Genomic DNA, 17,506 nt, shown 5'->3' with positions numbered 1-17,506 from the left:
TTCGCTTCACTCAAGCGATATTTAAAAGACTCTTATCTCTGTCTTTTATTTACAACAATAACAATTTCACCTTTGTAGGACTTCACAGTATCTTCTACTGCTGATAAACATTACAATTATAACGTTTCGCAGCAGTGGAAGCCACAGTACTATAAAGACATTTATGTGCTCCATGTGTTACGGCTGCATGTTCTTGTGCATTAACCTCCTATACCAATACATGGCTGCGAGTTCACTTGAGACTTCTGAAATGTTGTGATCATCCACAGTGAGTTTGAGCAATGACGCGATTATGGAAAAACACACGGTTCTATTTTATGTTCTGAATTTGTGTGTTGTGTGGCTTTGCAGGGCAGGGAGACTTTTGCCAGTTTTCAGTCATTTCAGAAGTTTGCAGGAAGGTCGTTGCACTTTGCTCCTCCTCATTCCAGCATACAGCTGTGCAGATGGATGCATATCTTCACCTCAAAAGAGGACGGATAGAGAAGTAAAAGAGAGGGCAGAAAAAAAGAGGATAAGAGAGAATATAGCGTGAGCAAGGAGGTGAGAGTGACATCTTCTCACCCTGTTGCCAGTTTGCTTGTGGGTCTCACTCACTTTCTCACATTGGCCTTTTGAGCCTTTTTTCATTCTCCTTTTGACTTTTGTGTTTGGTTTAGGGACTGTGAAATTTAAGCCAGGGCATGTTGTATCAGATGTAAGGAGGGGCGTGCAGAGAAGAAGCAAAAAGTGGGCTAGGGAAACGATCTGGGGTGGAGATTTGAAGGAGACTGGAGAGATTACAAAAGACGGGAGATTTTTGCCACAAAAATTATGTCAGGCATCATAATCTCAACGATTTCAATGGAATTTCAAGATGAGTGTTGATAGGAATCAATACAAAACACAGATATATTCAGTTACATCACATTTTTTTATTTCACATCTTAAACAGTTTTATAGTTTTTACTATGTACAAATTTACATATAAACATTAAAAAAACCAAAACGGAAGTATGTGAAACAACAAAACTAACAAACGTCTTCTGGGAAGTCCCTTCAACTTGAAGTCTGACAATGAGAAAGTGGGATCACATCTGAAATATCAGCCAGTGTACCGCAATGCCTTTAACACAGTATAAACCAGTGACTGAAGAGAGAGTGTGAAGAAGCTCCGCTCCTACACTGAAACTCCTCCGAGTGTGCAGGTGGTTTCTTGATCAGTGGCTCCCAACCTTGATTTGGCAACCCACACGACAACTGTGCCAACCATAATTACACAAACATAAATGCTTTTGATGATGCTAAAATAAGTATTCTTTTGTTCCATCTTGAAATGCATTCCCAAATACAGCAAGGTAGTCTCACATGAGCACCAAATAGGATGAAATTAAGCCAAAATAAGGTTGAGATCTACTGGTTTGGGTTACACAGTTTAGTTTTCTTGTGTTAATTTATGACTGAAATGACAAATGACAGATGAGGAGAGACGGGGAGTGCTACACAACATGACAATGATCCTACATTATGTTAATTTGGCAGTTGCCGATAACAATACACAAAATCAATAATGCCTCTACATGTAGAGGAAGGAAAAACATATTTAAGCGTAGTAATGTAATGCACAATTGTACCATTGGTGTGGAAGTATGAGGACACTTGCTCATATCCCAATTTGATGGAAAGACAACAGTAGTTTGATCATTTTGCTTGGAGTCTTGTTCATAAAGACTGAAAGGTTTGTGCATTCTGAATGGTCAAAACTGAGAATTTCCATCCTCGTCACAAAGTCAGAAAAAGAAAGATCTTCAAAGTCCACATCTTTGGAGCGATCCACGTTCCACAGTCACACAAAGAAACACATCAAACACACACTCTCCATGCTCGTATAAAAAAACAGTGTGTATAAAAAAAAAAAAAAAAAAAAAAGTCTCGGTCCCAATGACCAGCATTGGGTTAGCATAGTCTTTGTCACTGAGCCTCTGTCCTCGTCAGTGAAGCGTCAGGGCCAGTAAGACTGGGATCATGGAGAAGAAGAGAGAGAGGGAGGCCAGCTGTGCCCCGGAGCTGCCGATACTCCTCTGGACGTTGGGTTGCATCACATCAGGGTCATCTGAGAAATGAGATGGGAGAGACAGTTAGTCCTGGATTTCATGGCTCAGGAATGGTAAACACACCCAGCTCAACTTATCCAAGTCATGCCACTGCTGTCACTAATTTATGTGTCTGCTGCTTTCCCCCCCCCCCTCACCTGCTGGGAGCCGGTTGGAGAGGTTGTGAATTCCTCCAGCAGCAGAAAACTTCATTTTTTCATCGTCTAATTTTTTCCCAGTCTCCTCCGCCTTGGGCTTGTCCACCTGATTCTTTATGGAGCCTTTATGTCCGATGACGTCCACTCTCAGCCTCAGACAGTCCTGGCCGTGGTGATGCATTGGCTTGGCTGGAATAACGAAGACATGGGAGAACTTTAATTCAAACCCTCCCGGATCACAAAAGAGTAAATAACGATGCGAGTGTAATTGGTGACACTTACAGATATAATAGTAGCTCTCTCCCTGTCGAAACTCCTTGCCCAAGGTGAAAGGCGTAAACCGCTGGAACTTCTCAGAGAATTTTTCTGGAGCGTGTGGAGCGAACGGCCTCGAGCACTCCCAACGGAGCTGATCGAAGGAGTGAGGCTTGCAGACGTCGTAGTCCTCCTTCTCCACCATGTACAGCACGTAACGCTCAGCTGCATGCGATGACACCTCGCCGTGGGCGTAGTGGGGGCAGATGATGTCCAGATAGTCGTTTATGCGCACTTCCACTGCATACTCATCCCACAGGAAGCTGCAAGGAGACGAGAAGAGAGAGAGAGAGGCGGTTAGTCACAGATGTCCTCACCTACAAGATTTATTTTCCAACATGAGCAGCAGTGGCGGATATCCTCCATTTGTTTGATATACGTGTCCGCCATTGAGCCCGCGGGCCCATGTACTAGAACTGATGAAAATAATTATGGGGCTTAATCACACACTCGCATGTACTGCAGCAGAAAGCAACCCCGCTCACACGACGAGTGTTCAGGTGAAGCCCGTGAGGCGGCCGGCAGACACACATGATCACGTTTGTGCAGACGTGTCTCGACTGTGCTTGTGTGGACACGTTCGTGAGGCAGAATGGAAAAGAACCTGATCGGGCTGGACTCGTTCGCGGTGTTTTTTTGGGAAAGAAAACACACCCAGAACCACCGTCCCACTCACACATACAGTACACACCCCATTTCCTGCCTTCCCTTCAGCGGAGATTCACCTCTCACCCGCTTCCAAACAGACAAGATGGTAAATGACAGCTCACCCAAGCAATCCCCCCCCCCCCCCCCCCAACTTCTCTTCTCTGTCAGTACAACTCGCTGACCTTCACAGACAACTCCTTTTCACTCGCTTCGCAGCTTCTGTCTCATTAGTTTATCACCTGGATGTTTGTCCGTCTGCGTATCAGCTCCTGTTGTGACTTCTCCGGCTAATTTGTTGTCTCTACACATGCACCTTTCTTTCTCCCAATTTCCCACCGGCTCCATCAAAGACAAGAGACCGAGTGGGTGGAGACAGTCAGGCGTTCGCTCCCCGTTTCCCTTTTCATCTTTACCCTTCATTTAGTTTTACGGCTCTTTTTTAAGCCTTCCCGTCTCCTCTTTGCTCACTTCCTTTGCTTGTTTCAGTCCTGGTGCACTAATGAAGTATGGTGAAAGAGAAGTAGAAATGTTGTGCAGCTCCACTGCACTTTGTGGTGATTATGTTCAGTGAGAAGACAAAAGACAGATTTAAGCAGCAGAGTTTCATTTTGAACCCAGCAAAGTTTTACTTTCTGTTAGGAGCAGATACACTGCAGCAAATGGTGAAAGAGTGCATGGGCACATATTTATTGGCCACATATCTCGAGGTTTTATCTTTACATAAACATAATGCAGGTGAAATGCTGAAGTGGATGTGCAGCTGGCATGTTATTCTTGGTTGGAAGGCTTGCCAAATGTCTGGAAGTGGAGAAAGATTAATGTTGGCCTATCACTCCCATTACATCCTCTGGCATGACAGGCTTTAATTCGCAAACTCAGTCTGAGCTCCAACTGAGTGACTGCTGGTTAATGCTCGTGTTTCACATATTGTCGAGGGTGAAAGTGACAGGAAAACAGACCCCGTGTGTGTGTCTGCCGCTGTTTGTGTGCCCCGTCATCAAAGGCTGGGAGGTGGTGGCTCTGACACCCGCCACCCCCACATCCCCCCCTTGTTGTTGTGGCTCCTGTTAGGACCCCCTGGACAAGTTACAGACACACTGGCTCCAAATGAGGGCCTCTAACCCCTCCTTCCTGCATGTGTGTGTGTGTGTGTGTGCGAGCGCGCTCACTAACTATACCTGTCAAAAAGTGCTTTGTTAGTTGAACACAGTCCTACGTTTGTTATCTGGGCTAACAGGCTGATCAGTCGGTTTATAATCAGCGCTTTCTCACAGAAAGGTTTCTTTGTTGGTGTGTACACTTTAGTGCAGGTGTGTACGTCTGTGTGCATGTGTGGGTATATATTATTGCATGCAAGTGTTTGGTCTGCCAAGGCAAGTGCATCAATGAAAGTAAAAGAGACACATCTGTAGCAGCCTAATTGGCCAATTAATCCCAGATCCCTCACCGTGATCCTCTCTTCTGTTTTCTTCAGTCAACGCAGTAATAACAGACTTGGAGGGAACAAGATGTTTGGAGGTCTCAAGTGGTTCACTCTGAAGTAAAGAATGGTTTCTAAATTGAATGGGATATACCCCCCACCCCCCACCCCACCCCACACACACATACACACAGTGTCCTTGTTAGTGGTCTGGCCGACCTCTGCATGAATGCAGGCTTGTCAAAAGCCAACAAAACAGACAGATTCTGTTGCTAATTTCTTTCATGACTATGCTTTCAAGAAAACTCTCCCCCTTTATCCTTCCCTACACCTCCACATTTCCCCTCCCCTGCCTCTCCTCCAATGGCCTGGCTAATTAAAAGCTGTTAGGGGTCTGGGGCCAATGTGTTCTCTCAAAAAGGAGGGGAGGAGGAATGAATGTGGTGTAATTATACCCCTTCCCTCCCCAAAGAGAGAATGCCTGCAGGCTACAGGGCCCCTTCAACCCCTGTACCCAAGCCCCTCTGGAGCTTTCACTGCCATGACTGTTGTGTTTGTGTCTAATGCGTATGGCTGAGTGAAGTTTGGCTGGTTTAACAATCGCATCCCAGTAGTCCCAAATCATTCATGGCCGAATTCTTGTCTTGTCAATGTGGATTCCGTTATCTTTATGAGATGACGAGTCAAGGAAATGGGGAAACCCCCCACCCCACCCATAGCCATAATGCCGTCTGTGGTACTCTGTCTTCGTCTACTCCTCTTCCTTTAACTTCCTCACGCTGCCTAACTTTACGTCGTCACCCATCAAAGCCGCCTTCTGCATTTCGCGTCTACGCCGCTCTCTGACTGACAGTTCTCGGGCGAGTGAGAGTCACATTAACGTGATAGCTGCATCCTTTGTGAGACGGGGAGCCAGCTGCGCGAGCTGTTGTGAACCTACTTTCCACACATCTATCTATGCGGTGCGCCGTGTGTGTACATGTTTTCAAGGGAGAGGGATTCTCTGTAGAGCCTTATTCAGGGCGTCTCGTGCCCCAGGCTCATGAGCACATCTGTTTATCGAGGCCTTCTGGAGCCTCGTGCAGGAGCGCGTTCGTATGAGAGTGTGTGCGTTTTCCTACATAAGACTGAGGTGTGGGTAAACGGCAAAGGTTGAAGGTGGTTGTAGTCTTTCTTCCGATGTGCAGGTCATTTCTCACTATGAAGCTACTCTCGTTTTTGCGTCATTCGAGAGGCGGTGTGTGTCTGTGTAGTTATGAAAGCAGCACTCATGGTTAATATGGTAGGTGACCAGTTGGCTCTCTTAACAGAAGCGTTTATGTCTTACCATTGTCCTTGCACTGCTCTTGTTCTTCTCCTTTATCCTGCCATCCCACTTCCCCTCCCCCCCCCCTTCTCCGCAGCAACCCCACAGCTATCCCTCCCTCCATTTGCCCCTTGAGCTCACACTGGTTTCAGTCAAACAACTGACACAGGAACTCTGTCTTTTGCTGCCTCCCTTTCTCCGGGGAAGAGTGTCAAACTGGCAGCCGGGTCAAAGGGTTAGAGTTCAGGGTCGCAGCTTCTCTCACGCACCAGCAGCCGAGTCAGCGCTGAAAATGTATGTTTCACTCACGGAGACCCAGCACGACTGAAACACCAAACAGACCCCCCCCCACCACCACCACACCCTTCCATTTACTTCGTAGGTAATCAGTGTTGAGTGCATACACGCTGGAATGTTACTACAGAAGGAGGGGTGTGCGGTTTGGGCCCTGTTCTCACAAGCCGCGGTCATCAAATTTCGAGCTCCACTCACACACTTTTACTTTGAGGTGTACACTTAATACCCAATTAATTTGCTGTGGTATGACTGATTCACACCTCCTTTCACACAGGCTGTAGAGCTGTCAGTGGCCCTAATGGGTTTAGCTGCTCACAAGTGGGCTGCTCTAATTGAGCCAATCTAATATACAATGAAAAGTCTCTCTTTATTAACTTCCAATGTCATTTACCTTCATTCTTTCTGTCTCACCGTCTCGAAAGAAAAACCCAAGTGGGAAAACTTTATCCACTATGCATCAGTGCAACAGACTACCTTTACCATTAATACGATTTCAGGAGACAACTAAAGAATAAAAATCTCAAATTTAGAAGTGCATGTGTCTTTATAAGTGCATGAGCTACATAGTTAATACGCCCTGAATCTCTTTAGCCTTTAAAATCGTCAAAGGCGTTTCTTACCGATTCACTTCCAAGCTTTAACCCTCCCTCCATCCATCACTGTCCACTCTCTCCTCCCTCAGTCTGCCTTGCTTTTATTCCTTCAAAATTATCCCACCCCCTCCTCCCTTTCTGCTATTTTGTTCTGTCTCTTAACACTGACATAATATACCAGAGCTCTTCATCCAGGATAATTTCTCAACACAAATCTCTCTCTATAGCTCAGCTTTTCCCCTCAGTCGGCACCCAAGCCTCCACTCCTCCGCCTCCTTTTCCCCTAAAGTCTTTTCACCCCATTTTGCAGCCTCTCATTCTGTGTGCGATGAATAGAAAAAGGCCAAATGGTATCATGCTTGGATTAATATGCTGGGGGTCACCATAAGTTAATCTGTTTGCTGGTTTAGCTTTGGGAAAGAAAAAGCTCAATTAAGCTCATGAAAATGATGAAATTTGTGTAACTATTGGAGGAAAAAAAACAATTTAACTCCTCAAATGCAAAAGCTGAAGTTCATCTGTGACCAATTCTGCCTTTAGGGGGCAACAGTGAGCTTAAAGTGGACAGTGCTGCCAAGGTATGTCTGAAATGCAATGAATGAGCAGTGTACATATACACACTCTCTCACACATACACACATGCATGCCTGCCCACTCTTCACAAGATAACAGTGGGTGAAAATCAGGCCTCTCTACTGTTGGTTGGAGCAGGGCTGAGAGGCACGCCGTCCTCGTTTGGTGGAAAACTACTGGGGCAAAACAGAGGAAGGTCTGTGAGAAAGAGGGGTGGGTTGGGATGATGGAGAGTGGGGAGAGGGAGGAAGTCTGGACCACAGATAAGGAAGCCAAAGGAAGAGCAGGGAGAAAACAGAGGTGCATGGATACTGTGATTGGGAGAGGAAGATGCCTAAAGACCTCACGTACAAGACATTAGATTCTCCTGTGTGTTTTATATGCACGAGTATGCTTTCTTATGTAAAGGCAAGTTAGGTACGACAGCAGTTGTGTCAGCAAAAGTACACACAACGCTGTCTGAAAATCACTGGACTTGGAATTGAATGTTTTGCCACAGAATGGATCTCATCTGGGGGATTATGGTGGGAATGCAATGAGACAAATATAGGTTTATTGAGGACCTTGGATGCATTGTCATAATCATCTGGTAATCCAAATACCCAGAAACACACTTGTATAGTGCATAAATCATGGCCGACAGAGGTTGCATCATAGGATTGAGCACACGCGCGCTTTTCTATATACACATGTATATATAGAATGAAGCACTCTGATGGTTTTGTGTCTTTGGGTCAGATTATACGTCGTGTGTAATCTATGTTCTCATTCTGGTAGGATTAGTGGTCAGCAACCAGACGGGACATAGGCTGAGGAGGGGTAACTAATGAGCAAACAAAGGGGAAAAAAAAAAAAAAAAAAAGGAGAGGGAACAAAATGTGGGAGATAAAGGGGGTGGGGGGGGGGGCTGACATCGACCACCCTCACCTCAAACTCACCCCCTCGGGCAACATGCACATGTAGCGACAAGCCCGGCTGCTTCAATAACAGCAAAGACAGACTGAACCAGACACAGGCTGAGATAAACACAATATTACGTTACTCCAACCCCTGATGGAGATGTTCGCACAGACACTGGAAGCCCGGGATGTAAAGTCAGCCTGCTGGCGATGGATGGTGCCAGCCCAAGGGCTCAGGGAGAGAAGGATGCAGTGAAGTAGTGTTTTAATAGTGTCTATATAAGGAGAAGACATGAAGGACTGAAGACATGTTGACTGTACTTGAATCAATGAATCAGAGATGGGTGAGGAAAAAAAAAAAAGAAGACCAGATCGAGGGCTTGGGGCAGTCTGGGAGGAGGCCCAGCTGTTAAAGAGAGGAGTAGGAGTGAAAGGATGGGGAGTGGAACGGACAGGTACAGGAGGGAGAAAACACTCACCAGCACACACACGGGGCAGCTGACGGGAGTCGAGTATAGTAACAGCAGGGTGGAATGCTGGCTGTGGCTAATATTAACACCCTCGTCCTCCCCGTTGCCCCCCCCCCCTAAGTGTGTGTAAGTGTGACTCACACATTTATCATGTCTCGGTAAGGCTGCCTCCGGTAACAGCCACTCCCTGTTTTACTCCCGACGTCGCTACGCACACGCAGAGACAATCATGCCCCGTCAGTCCACAACAAAACAACACAATCGCTTCCAGTTAAAAGCCAGTAAAAGGCAGCACGAGTTCAAACGCTCCCTAATAAAGCTAATAAAGTTGGTACAGGCAGCGACACGTAGTGTCAAAACAAGACCAGGGAAGGCCGGGAAAAACATGCCCATCCACCTGTCAGGTAAGAAACACACAAACACCATCAGTGTATTAACTCCCTCCAGAACTTGAAATGCAGGATTAAGCCGTACGACTTAAATCACACTGACAAGTTTGGAGAAAAACAAAAACACACACACACAGTGTGTTTTTCTTCTCCACTCACACACACACACACCCAGCTTCCGCCTGTGCCTCACATCTCTGCACACTCCCCAACATGAATGGACAGGCTGCTGCCATCTGGTCACTGTCCTCAACCCAAGACAAATCACCACGCCTCATAATCTGAACAGGAATCAATTAGCATCAATTATCCACAGCCTGCTGCCGTCACAGGTCACGGATGGCTCTACGTAATCCCTCCAACAGGTGACTGATTGATCACTGGGGATGTTTCGAGTCAGGTGGGCTTTCACCAAAGCTGGCAGACGAGAAATGTCATGGAAAAAAAGAGTGAGAGGATGGAGAGAGGTGGTGGTGATGGTGGGGGGGGGAATTCGGGGATTATGATGGCGTAATAGAGAGCAGACTGTAAACTTTGTGGACAAATCTACCAATGCATCATGTGCATGTGATTAAAACTCTCCTGAGTTTAGGAAAAAATACCCCCCCAACTTTGATTAATGTGTGTTTTAGTGAAGCATAAGCAGTGGTGGAAGTAATGGATTACAAATAACCCCAGTGCAGCTATCAAGTACCATTTGTGGTGTACTTTTATGAGTATTGTTCTTTGTTATATCACTCTCACTGCAACACAATTTTAATCACGTAATCGCGGTTGCTACATTGGTTCTACCTAAATATGCCAGGGAAGTTTTGTGGGGAAAAAAAAAAAAAAAAAAAAAAAAAAAATCAATGAATTCTTCTGACAGAGTACACTCCTGCTTTATGTCCCCATCTGTTCGCTCCAGTGCAATTTCATATAGTACTTTATTGTTTGTGTAGGAATTGTACTTTGAACAGAAATATTCTTTAACAAGTAAACAGCATTAAATCCCAGCTGTTGGAGCAATTTAATGTCGTTGAGACCTGGTTTTTTTTAAAACAAGTACTTATCCTGTAATAGCACAGTATAACAGATGAAGTACAAACTTTCATATATTTTTTGATTATGTGTGGAATTTGTGAAACTTAAATGGATTTTGTGTAGTAAAATGGATCCGTTTCATATAATGACTTATGTTTTATGGTTACACAACTAGCATTTGACTGCAGAAATAGTTCAGCAGAAGAAGAAAAACACACCACTGTGGCTCCTTCCTTTAAAGCCTTGACCACTCTTTCTTCTATGAAGTGGATCTGCAGTCTCTCTCTTCCTTTGTGCTGAAGTGACCAGAAGGACTCTGGTTACAGGTTTTCTTGTGTGAAGGTACCTTTCCCTCCCGTCTCACCTGACCCCCCCCTGTCTGTGGTGACTCAGGTGTTGAACTCAGGTGGGTCAAACCCAGGTCATTGACTCACACATGAAACAACTGATGACACAGGCTCTGCTCATGACGGCAAGACTTTCCATTAGACGTCTCATCCAATTATCAGGACAGTTGTTTCCATGTTGCAGGGGCTCTTTTCTAAGCTTTGTGTCTATTGTCATTGTTAAAAGGGCAATTAGAGAGCCGGTAATGTAATCAAGACATGACTAAAAGGCCATAATGGCTTTTGCCCTTGTTTCCTTTCCCCTCGGTTGTGGGTTTTAATCGACCGTCCTTCTGCATCAGCTCGGTTTTAAAATAAAGCGTCGGGATCACTCTCTCTACGCTGAAAGCTCAATAAATCTCGCAGCGATATGTCAAGTTCAATCGATCCCAGGGAGAAGTCGGATAGCGTTACATTTCTGACCTCAAAACAAAATAATCAGCAACCCGTGTCCATCTGTGTGACTCAGACACCCACCATCCCTCCACACTGTCATACTCCTGACCTCCTAATGTGCTTCAAAATCTGTTTGCTCGTGTCATTTACTTTTTTATTGCGAAATGACTTCTTTCCATGACACACTCCACACAGGTGCAAACCCTGCAGACAGGCCAAGTTCATACTTGTCGGTCTATTTATTCCTATTAGAGGGTATGTCTGTCTATGCGTTGCGGTTTATAAATAGTGGTGAATCTGTCCCATCAGTCTCGGCATTCGCTCACGGTCCTCTGCTTTTACATCGGGCTGCGGGACCCTCAAAAGCAAGCCTTGTGACAGCAGAACTAAAAGGGACTTCAAAAAAGGGACAAAACACACACACACGCATACACACAAGACTGACCGTCACATGAGGCTTTAATCGGCGTGTGAATTCAACTAACAAGACGCGCGGGATAAACGTCATGTGCGCAACTGTGACCCAAGTGGAAAGTTGCATGCAAGGAGATCACGCTGAACAGGTAGTGCATGATTAACTTTAGCAAAGGAAAAAAAAAAAAAAAGTCACAGATTAAACGGCTTCTCCGTTTCTGCACACTCCCCATAGAAATCAGCCCGGAATCCCAGGTGAGCACTTACTTCGGGTTTGAGCCGTTCCAGTAGACGCTGTGTCTCTCCGCGGAGGCGCACCACGCGCTGATGCTCAGCAGCAAACACACCGCGCACACCAAATCCATAGCTCCAAAAACTTCTGACTGCTGACCGACGAGGTTTTGAAATAAACGTTTTGATTACGCGTCGCTGAGAAGAATGCAGGAAAAAAAACAAAGTGTGTTGGATGCAGTCGCTCTCGTCTCTGTTCTCGCTGAGTTCGCGTACTGCTTCACAGGACCGCTACTTGTCCGTTTTGTGTGCTCGTGGCTCCACCCACTGGAGTGCTTCCAGCCAATGGCAGCGCGGTGGGTCTGGAGGCCCCGCCCATCGCGGCGACAAGAGACACGCCCTCCAGCTGCTTGCACTTTACGCCACAAATGCAAGAAAACACGAAAACAGCCCTCGTGGGACTGAAACAACACCGAAGAAACGAAATAATGGATTTATAAATTCAACAGGGCAGGATCTACGAGTGACCTGTTGTACTATTTCAATAAAACATACAGATTTAGAACTGAATCATTTCTAAGTGTGATACAGACAAATTTGAATTATAAACCAATCCTTAGTACAAAACCATATGCTTCATAATTTCAATAGTTACAGAATATTTATATATATATATATATGTATATATATATATATATATGTATATATATATATATATATAATCTAAGTTGCACAAGAGGAGTTTTGCTGCCTATTGGTGATAGATTACACAGACGATAACAGACGAGTGATAATAATACTTCAGATTGAGATAAACGTGTGGTGGTGTGAAAGTTTCAACTCTGCAATGGGGTTTAAGCTCTTTGATTAGGGCTCATCATCCCACATTTTGAAAAACCCTGTCCCAGAGTAAATATGTCTGCTGTGTAGTATACTTAATGTGACTGGAATACTGGAAGCAAAACACTCTTAAAGTAATGAAAGCCTAATTAAAGCCTGTGTTATATCATGTGGATCATTAGTACCAATTCTTTAGATGTATTTAGATGTTACTAAATGGTTCTTAAATGTTTCCGATGTTTTAATGTATAATCTATGACACATTATAAACATTAAGAGTGAAATTAACAATATACTTCAATAACAGTAAGAGACTTCATACAGATATTGGAATATTATGATTTCTGCTGTTAAATATGTCTGTAATAAAGTTTGTTGCTCTCAGGCTGAGTAGAATTTCTTTGTGACATAGTAAATGTTGTAATCTGGATTTTCATTACACATTACCAAGAAATCTGTAAATCATTGTATTTGCATTGAAACCAATTATATTTGTTCAATCTTGTATAGCGTGAAGCCTGGCTGCAAATATGTGATCGCTGATGCTTTATTAGAATGTCACTCTATACATGTTTAATATTGAAGGTAATTTAGGTGTGGATGTGTTCGAGCCATGTGATCGGGAGGAGAAATTGTGCTTGTTGCAGGTTGTTGTTGTCGTCTCAGCATGCCGGTGTACTGATTACATTTACCAGATAGTAAAGAATTATTACCGCCTTATCAGTCATTGTAATCTTGGAGTCTCCATTTAGCTGTGTTGCCAGACAGGTACGTTTAGAAAAACAGCCTCACAGATGGAGTGGATAAAGTCCAGACCACGGAGTGTCAGCAGGATTGCGGCCCCAGCAGGAGAGGACTTCCCTGGGACTGAGATGGAGCCATGCCTGGGTTAGTCGGTCCAGCGCTCCGGGGCTTCAGGGGAAATGGAGAGGGAGTAGTGTGTTAGTGCGTGTGTGTGTGTGTGTGTGTGTGTGTGTGTGTGTGTGTGAGAGAGAGATCCTCTTAAAGAGCCAGGCCGTGCGTGTGCTTGCCCAGCATGCATGCTCGCGCACACACACACACACACACACACACACACACACACACACACACACACACACACACACACACACACACACACACACACACACACACACCATTTTTTATGGTGTGTATTTTTTAATAAGGCAAGATAAAGGAAACAGGTGAAAATATGTGTCCAACTTAATGTTCAACAATGGAATAAAAAAACAAGTTAAAAATCAATGTCTTGGATCTGCGTATCTTACGCAAAAACGAAATATTCCTGTAAATCTCAAAATTCTTTCATTTGGCTCTACTGACATTCAAAATTACACCTTTCTGTATTGATTTCCGCCCTTGGAATGACTGAAATGTAAAGAAAATCCTGGCAGCTCTGAAGCTATCCTGTGATTCACCAACTTTAGACGACCAGCAACACGATCGCCCAGTTCTCACTCCCAGACAAAACCAAGTGTGTCTGATTAATTGACCTTTATGCCAGAGGACTTCCTCCGTTCACGCTATAAGGCTCTCCTCTCGACGTGTTCATCTAACACATAACCATCCATGTAGCAAGGCAGAAGCACAATTTTAGATATTCACTACCCACAAACACACCTCCTCTTCGCTGCTGCAGCCAACCGTCTGGTCGGGATCTCCCCTTGCACCCTCGCACATGTAATGTCTGCATGCCTTACATGTATACAAACATCTCGGTTTTCTCAGGAAGCTCTTATGTCAGTGTTGCCACCGGTAGAAATCACACATGACCCTTCGAGTAAAACCTAATCCTCCTCACAGCTCAGACCCACATGGATGGAGAAGCCCGGGGTATGTGCAAATTATAGTATGGCAGAGAAATCTAGAGTGATAAAACTCACAGAGATCACATTTGAGAAGATGGAAACCTTGGCAGTTGTAAAAGTGGATTAAAGGAACTCAGAAAAAGCCCTGGCAGCCATGCAATCCTTCCAACAAGCGGAAACAGGTTTGTTTATTTTCTCCAGGCGTCAAGAGTATTTGCCGTAATGTTTTTTTTTTGGTTTTTTTTCTTAAGTGTAGTGTGGAAATCACACAATTGCATAATGTGCTTAATTGAAACAACGATATCGTGGGGTTCACCTGTGTTTGGGAGTTTCCCTTTCAACGTCTTCCAGGGGTAGCAAATACAAATCATTATTATTAGAGGGAGACATGGATCAGAGTGAAGGAATCCATAAAACAAAAACACATGGTGTTAGAGGAAGGAGAGACAGATTGAATAAATGTTTTGATAAGAGGGGTTAAGGATATATAGGAGACTGACTTTTCTTCTATTTGATTCCCTGCAGTCTATTAAATCTTCAGTCGTGCTTTTCTCCTCCACTCCTTCCTCCACTCTCTCATCCTGTGGGCCTCAGGCGGGGATCAGAGCCGGCCAGGGTTCTCTGTCTGAAGATTTTGAGAAGTGTCTTCAGACACATCGAAATATATGAAGAAGGATTGTTGAATAGAGGAGGAGGAGGGGGGGGGGGGTGTATAAATGGAAATAAGGTGGAGTGAAACTTTGAAAAGAGCATTATGACGCAAAGTAAAAGGAGACATGGAAACATCGGGCGTCAGCCAAACACAAAACAACAAGGTGCACCGAGGGGTGGTGGAGAAACTGTTGAGGAGTTTCTTAAATTAGTGTCTGAACACACCTGGCCAAACCCAACCGCACGTGTTTTTATTCGGGGTTGAATATGTGTAGGAGTGCTCCGATCCTCAAAGCGGTCTCTTTTGTTCTTTTGTTCTAGAAAGCAAGTGATTTCCTCTTGATTGCATTTCTTTTCTCTCTTTTACTTTTTTTTTGTCCTGACTCTATCACGCCATCACTTGTTGTGCCCCCGAGCCTCTGTTACACATTTGCTGCTCTCCTCCCTAACCTCACCCTCAGAAAACGGCCTCAGCTGGCATTAGGAGGAAAAAAAGAAAAGGGGAAAAAAAAAAAAGAAGGTCATATGAACATTATGGCGCAATGAATGTGGTATAAAGAGGCTTAAAGGGACCAGATCACTGTAATGTTCCCCATATTGACTCTAGTTGATCACAGATTGTATTTCAAATGGATGCCTTGTGTTCGCCGCTCCTCTGTCATTACAGCTCGCTTAGGCTTGTTAACACTTGGCATTGTTTCATCTACACACGGACAGCTTGTCACCCTGCTGCCCTATGTCCCTTTATCCCCTGCCTCCTGCAGGCCCTTGGCCCTCGGGCTCATAGCGGCACACTTCGACAAGCTGCTCCTTCTCCGGCACCACAAAGGCATTTCTCTACAGGCCCCTATTCACTCACGTTCATCTGCATACAGGTGGTCCTCCTTTCAAACTCACGACGGGCACACTTCTGCTTCATAGCAGCCCATGGGTCTGTATTTAACCCAGCGGGGGGGGGGGGGGGGGGGGGGGGGGGGGTGTGATACTCATTCTTTCAGTGGCAAGCTCATAGGACGATGGTGTCTCTGCTCTGAGCATCCTCTGGAACGTTGCCACGGAGGCTGAGCTGCTTTTGAAAAGTGTTGCACATAAGCTAACAGGGTATCAAAACAAACCATAACACACAAACAAACTTAAACATTGTTACATGTGTGTGTTGGTGGGGGGTAAATGAGGACCCCCCACCCCCCCCCCCCCCCCCCCCCTTTCTTGGACTAACACTGTCTCTCTATTCAGACCACAGGAATCATTAACTTGGCCAGCCAACAGGCACACTTCAGTTGTTCGCTCTCTCACTGTTGCTCTGTCTCCCGAGGACACACACACACACACACACACAGACACACACACACACACACACACACACGCATGCACACGCACTCGCACCCGCACACACAGAGCACACAAAAGCACACAAAAGCACAAACAAGCCCCGGTGAAATATTTAACCACGCTCCTCAGCTCACACTGCCTCTGCCATCATTTGTTATACTGTATCTGCTTGTCTGTCTCGCTGCCTGTTCTCTCGGCTCATCTGTTGTCTCTGCTGTCTTTCCTTCCTTTTCTTTCTTCAGCTCATCTGTTCACTTATTTCCACGGAGCCCTCATCCGCCCCTGGCCAGAATGTACCCAGTACATCTCATCCTGATCTTCTTCTTTTTTCTTTTTTTTAAACTCTCGGTCTAATTTTATTTTTGCATTACCTAACATTTTAATATCTGCCATTTCCTTCCACTTTTTCACGCTCCACTGCTCCTTTTCAGTTCCCTTTCCTGCTGCTTTGGTGAAGTCCAGTTCACATCTTGCGGCCTGCCTACTCTCCTACCCTCACTTTCAATCTTCTCTTATCCCTGTTTTCCCCCCCAAAAGTACCTCAAGCAGTGCATTTGTTAGAAGAGAATCCATTATCCTCCTCCATCCTCCCACCCTCTGTCCTCTTTATTCCTTTTCTCTCTCTCTTGCTCTCTCAGTCTGTGTCTCTCTCTCCCCCTCTCTTTTCCTCACATGCTCCTGGCCGCAGCCCTATATTCATTAACATAGTGTTAATGATCCCAGATGGACTGACATGTACTCTATGGGGGCGAAGTGTGAGTGGCTTCTTCCAAGGGTGTGTGGGCGGTTGAGTGTGTGTGTGTGTGTGTGTGTGCGTATGTGGGCATGCACGGCTGTCGGGTTTCAGTGTACATAATTGTGTGTAAATATGTGCATGGCTGTGTCTTCATGTTTGCATGTGTGCGAGTACATGTGCTCGTCTGAGCCTTTGAGGAAGAACGAGAGATCGCTTGTTTTCTTCTCTTCTGGCACTAGATTGCTATGTTATTATGACAAACATTTCTGTTGCCCTTCTTTTTGAAAGCTAACAATAGAGACGATCATGCTACAGGCCAAAAAAAACAACAAAACAAGGAATACGCTTTTGCATTTCAATCCAAGAAGTTAAAACAAATACATCTAAGGAGGCATCAACTGAGATGAGATTAAATGACTCTTGTCAAATGCATCTTTTTGCCATGTGTATTTTGTCACATTGTTGTCCACATTGTTGTGCATATTAGATTTTAACCTCTTGATGTATACTTGAGGATATATTAGCAGTTTCGATAACATCTGAAAACCA

General features: G+C 44.9%; 1 protein-coding gene across 1 annotated transcript; it reads right to left on the bottom strand.

The window, feature by feature from the left end:
- Positions 1-894: 894 nt before the first annotated feature.
- Positions 895-11,847, bottom strand: efna1b (ephrin-A1b). Its single transcript, XM_080500966.1, has 4 exons — positions 11,627-11,847; positions 2,513-2,808; positions 2,231-2,419; positions 895-2,092 (listed from the first exon to the last, which is right to left on the bottom strand). Exons 1-4 carry the CDS (start codon positions 11,722-11,724, stop codon positions 1,971-1,973), a joined length of 705 nt encoding a protein of 234 aa, XP_080357092.1. The 5' UTR covers positions 11,725-11,847; the 3' UTR covers positions 895-1,970.
- Between the last annotated feature and the right edge of the window lie 5,659 nt (positions 11,848-17,506).

This window comes from Blennius ocellaris, assembly GCF_963422515.1.
Source record: "Blennius ocellaris genome assembly, chromosome: 8".
NCBI lineage: Eukaryota > Metazoa > Chordata > Actinopteri > Blenniiformes > Blenniidae > Blennius > Blennius ocellaris.
The sequence above is the reverse complement of the archived record's forward strand: the minus strand, read 5'-3'. Positions and strand labels throughout refer to the sequence as shown.

Coding starts and splice junctions, on each gene's coding strand:
- efna1b (XM_080500966.1), bottom strand. CDS start 11,724: ATGGATTTGGTGTGCGCGGTGTGTTTGCTGCTGAGCATCAGCGCGTGG. Junction 2,420..2,512: donor AGAGAGCTACTATTATATCT/GTAAGTGTCACC, acceptor TCGTTATTCCAG/CCAAGCCAATGCATCACCAC. Junction 2,093..2,230: donor CTCCAACCGGCTCCCAGCAG/GTGAGGGGGGGG, acceptor CTCATTTCTCAG/ATGACCCTGATGTGATGCAA.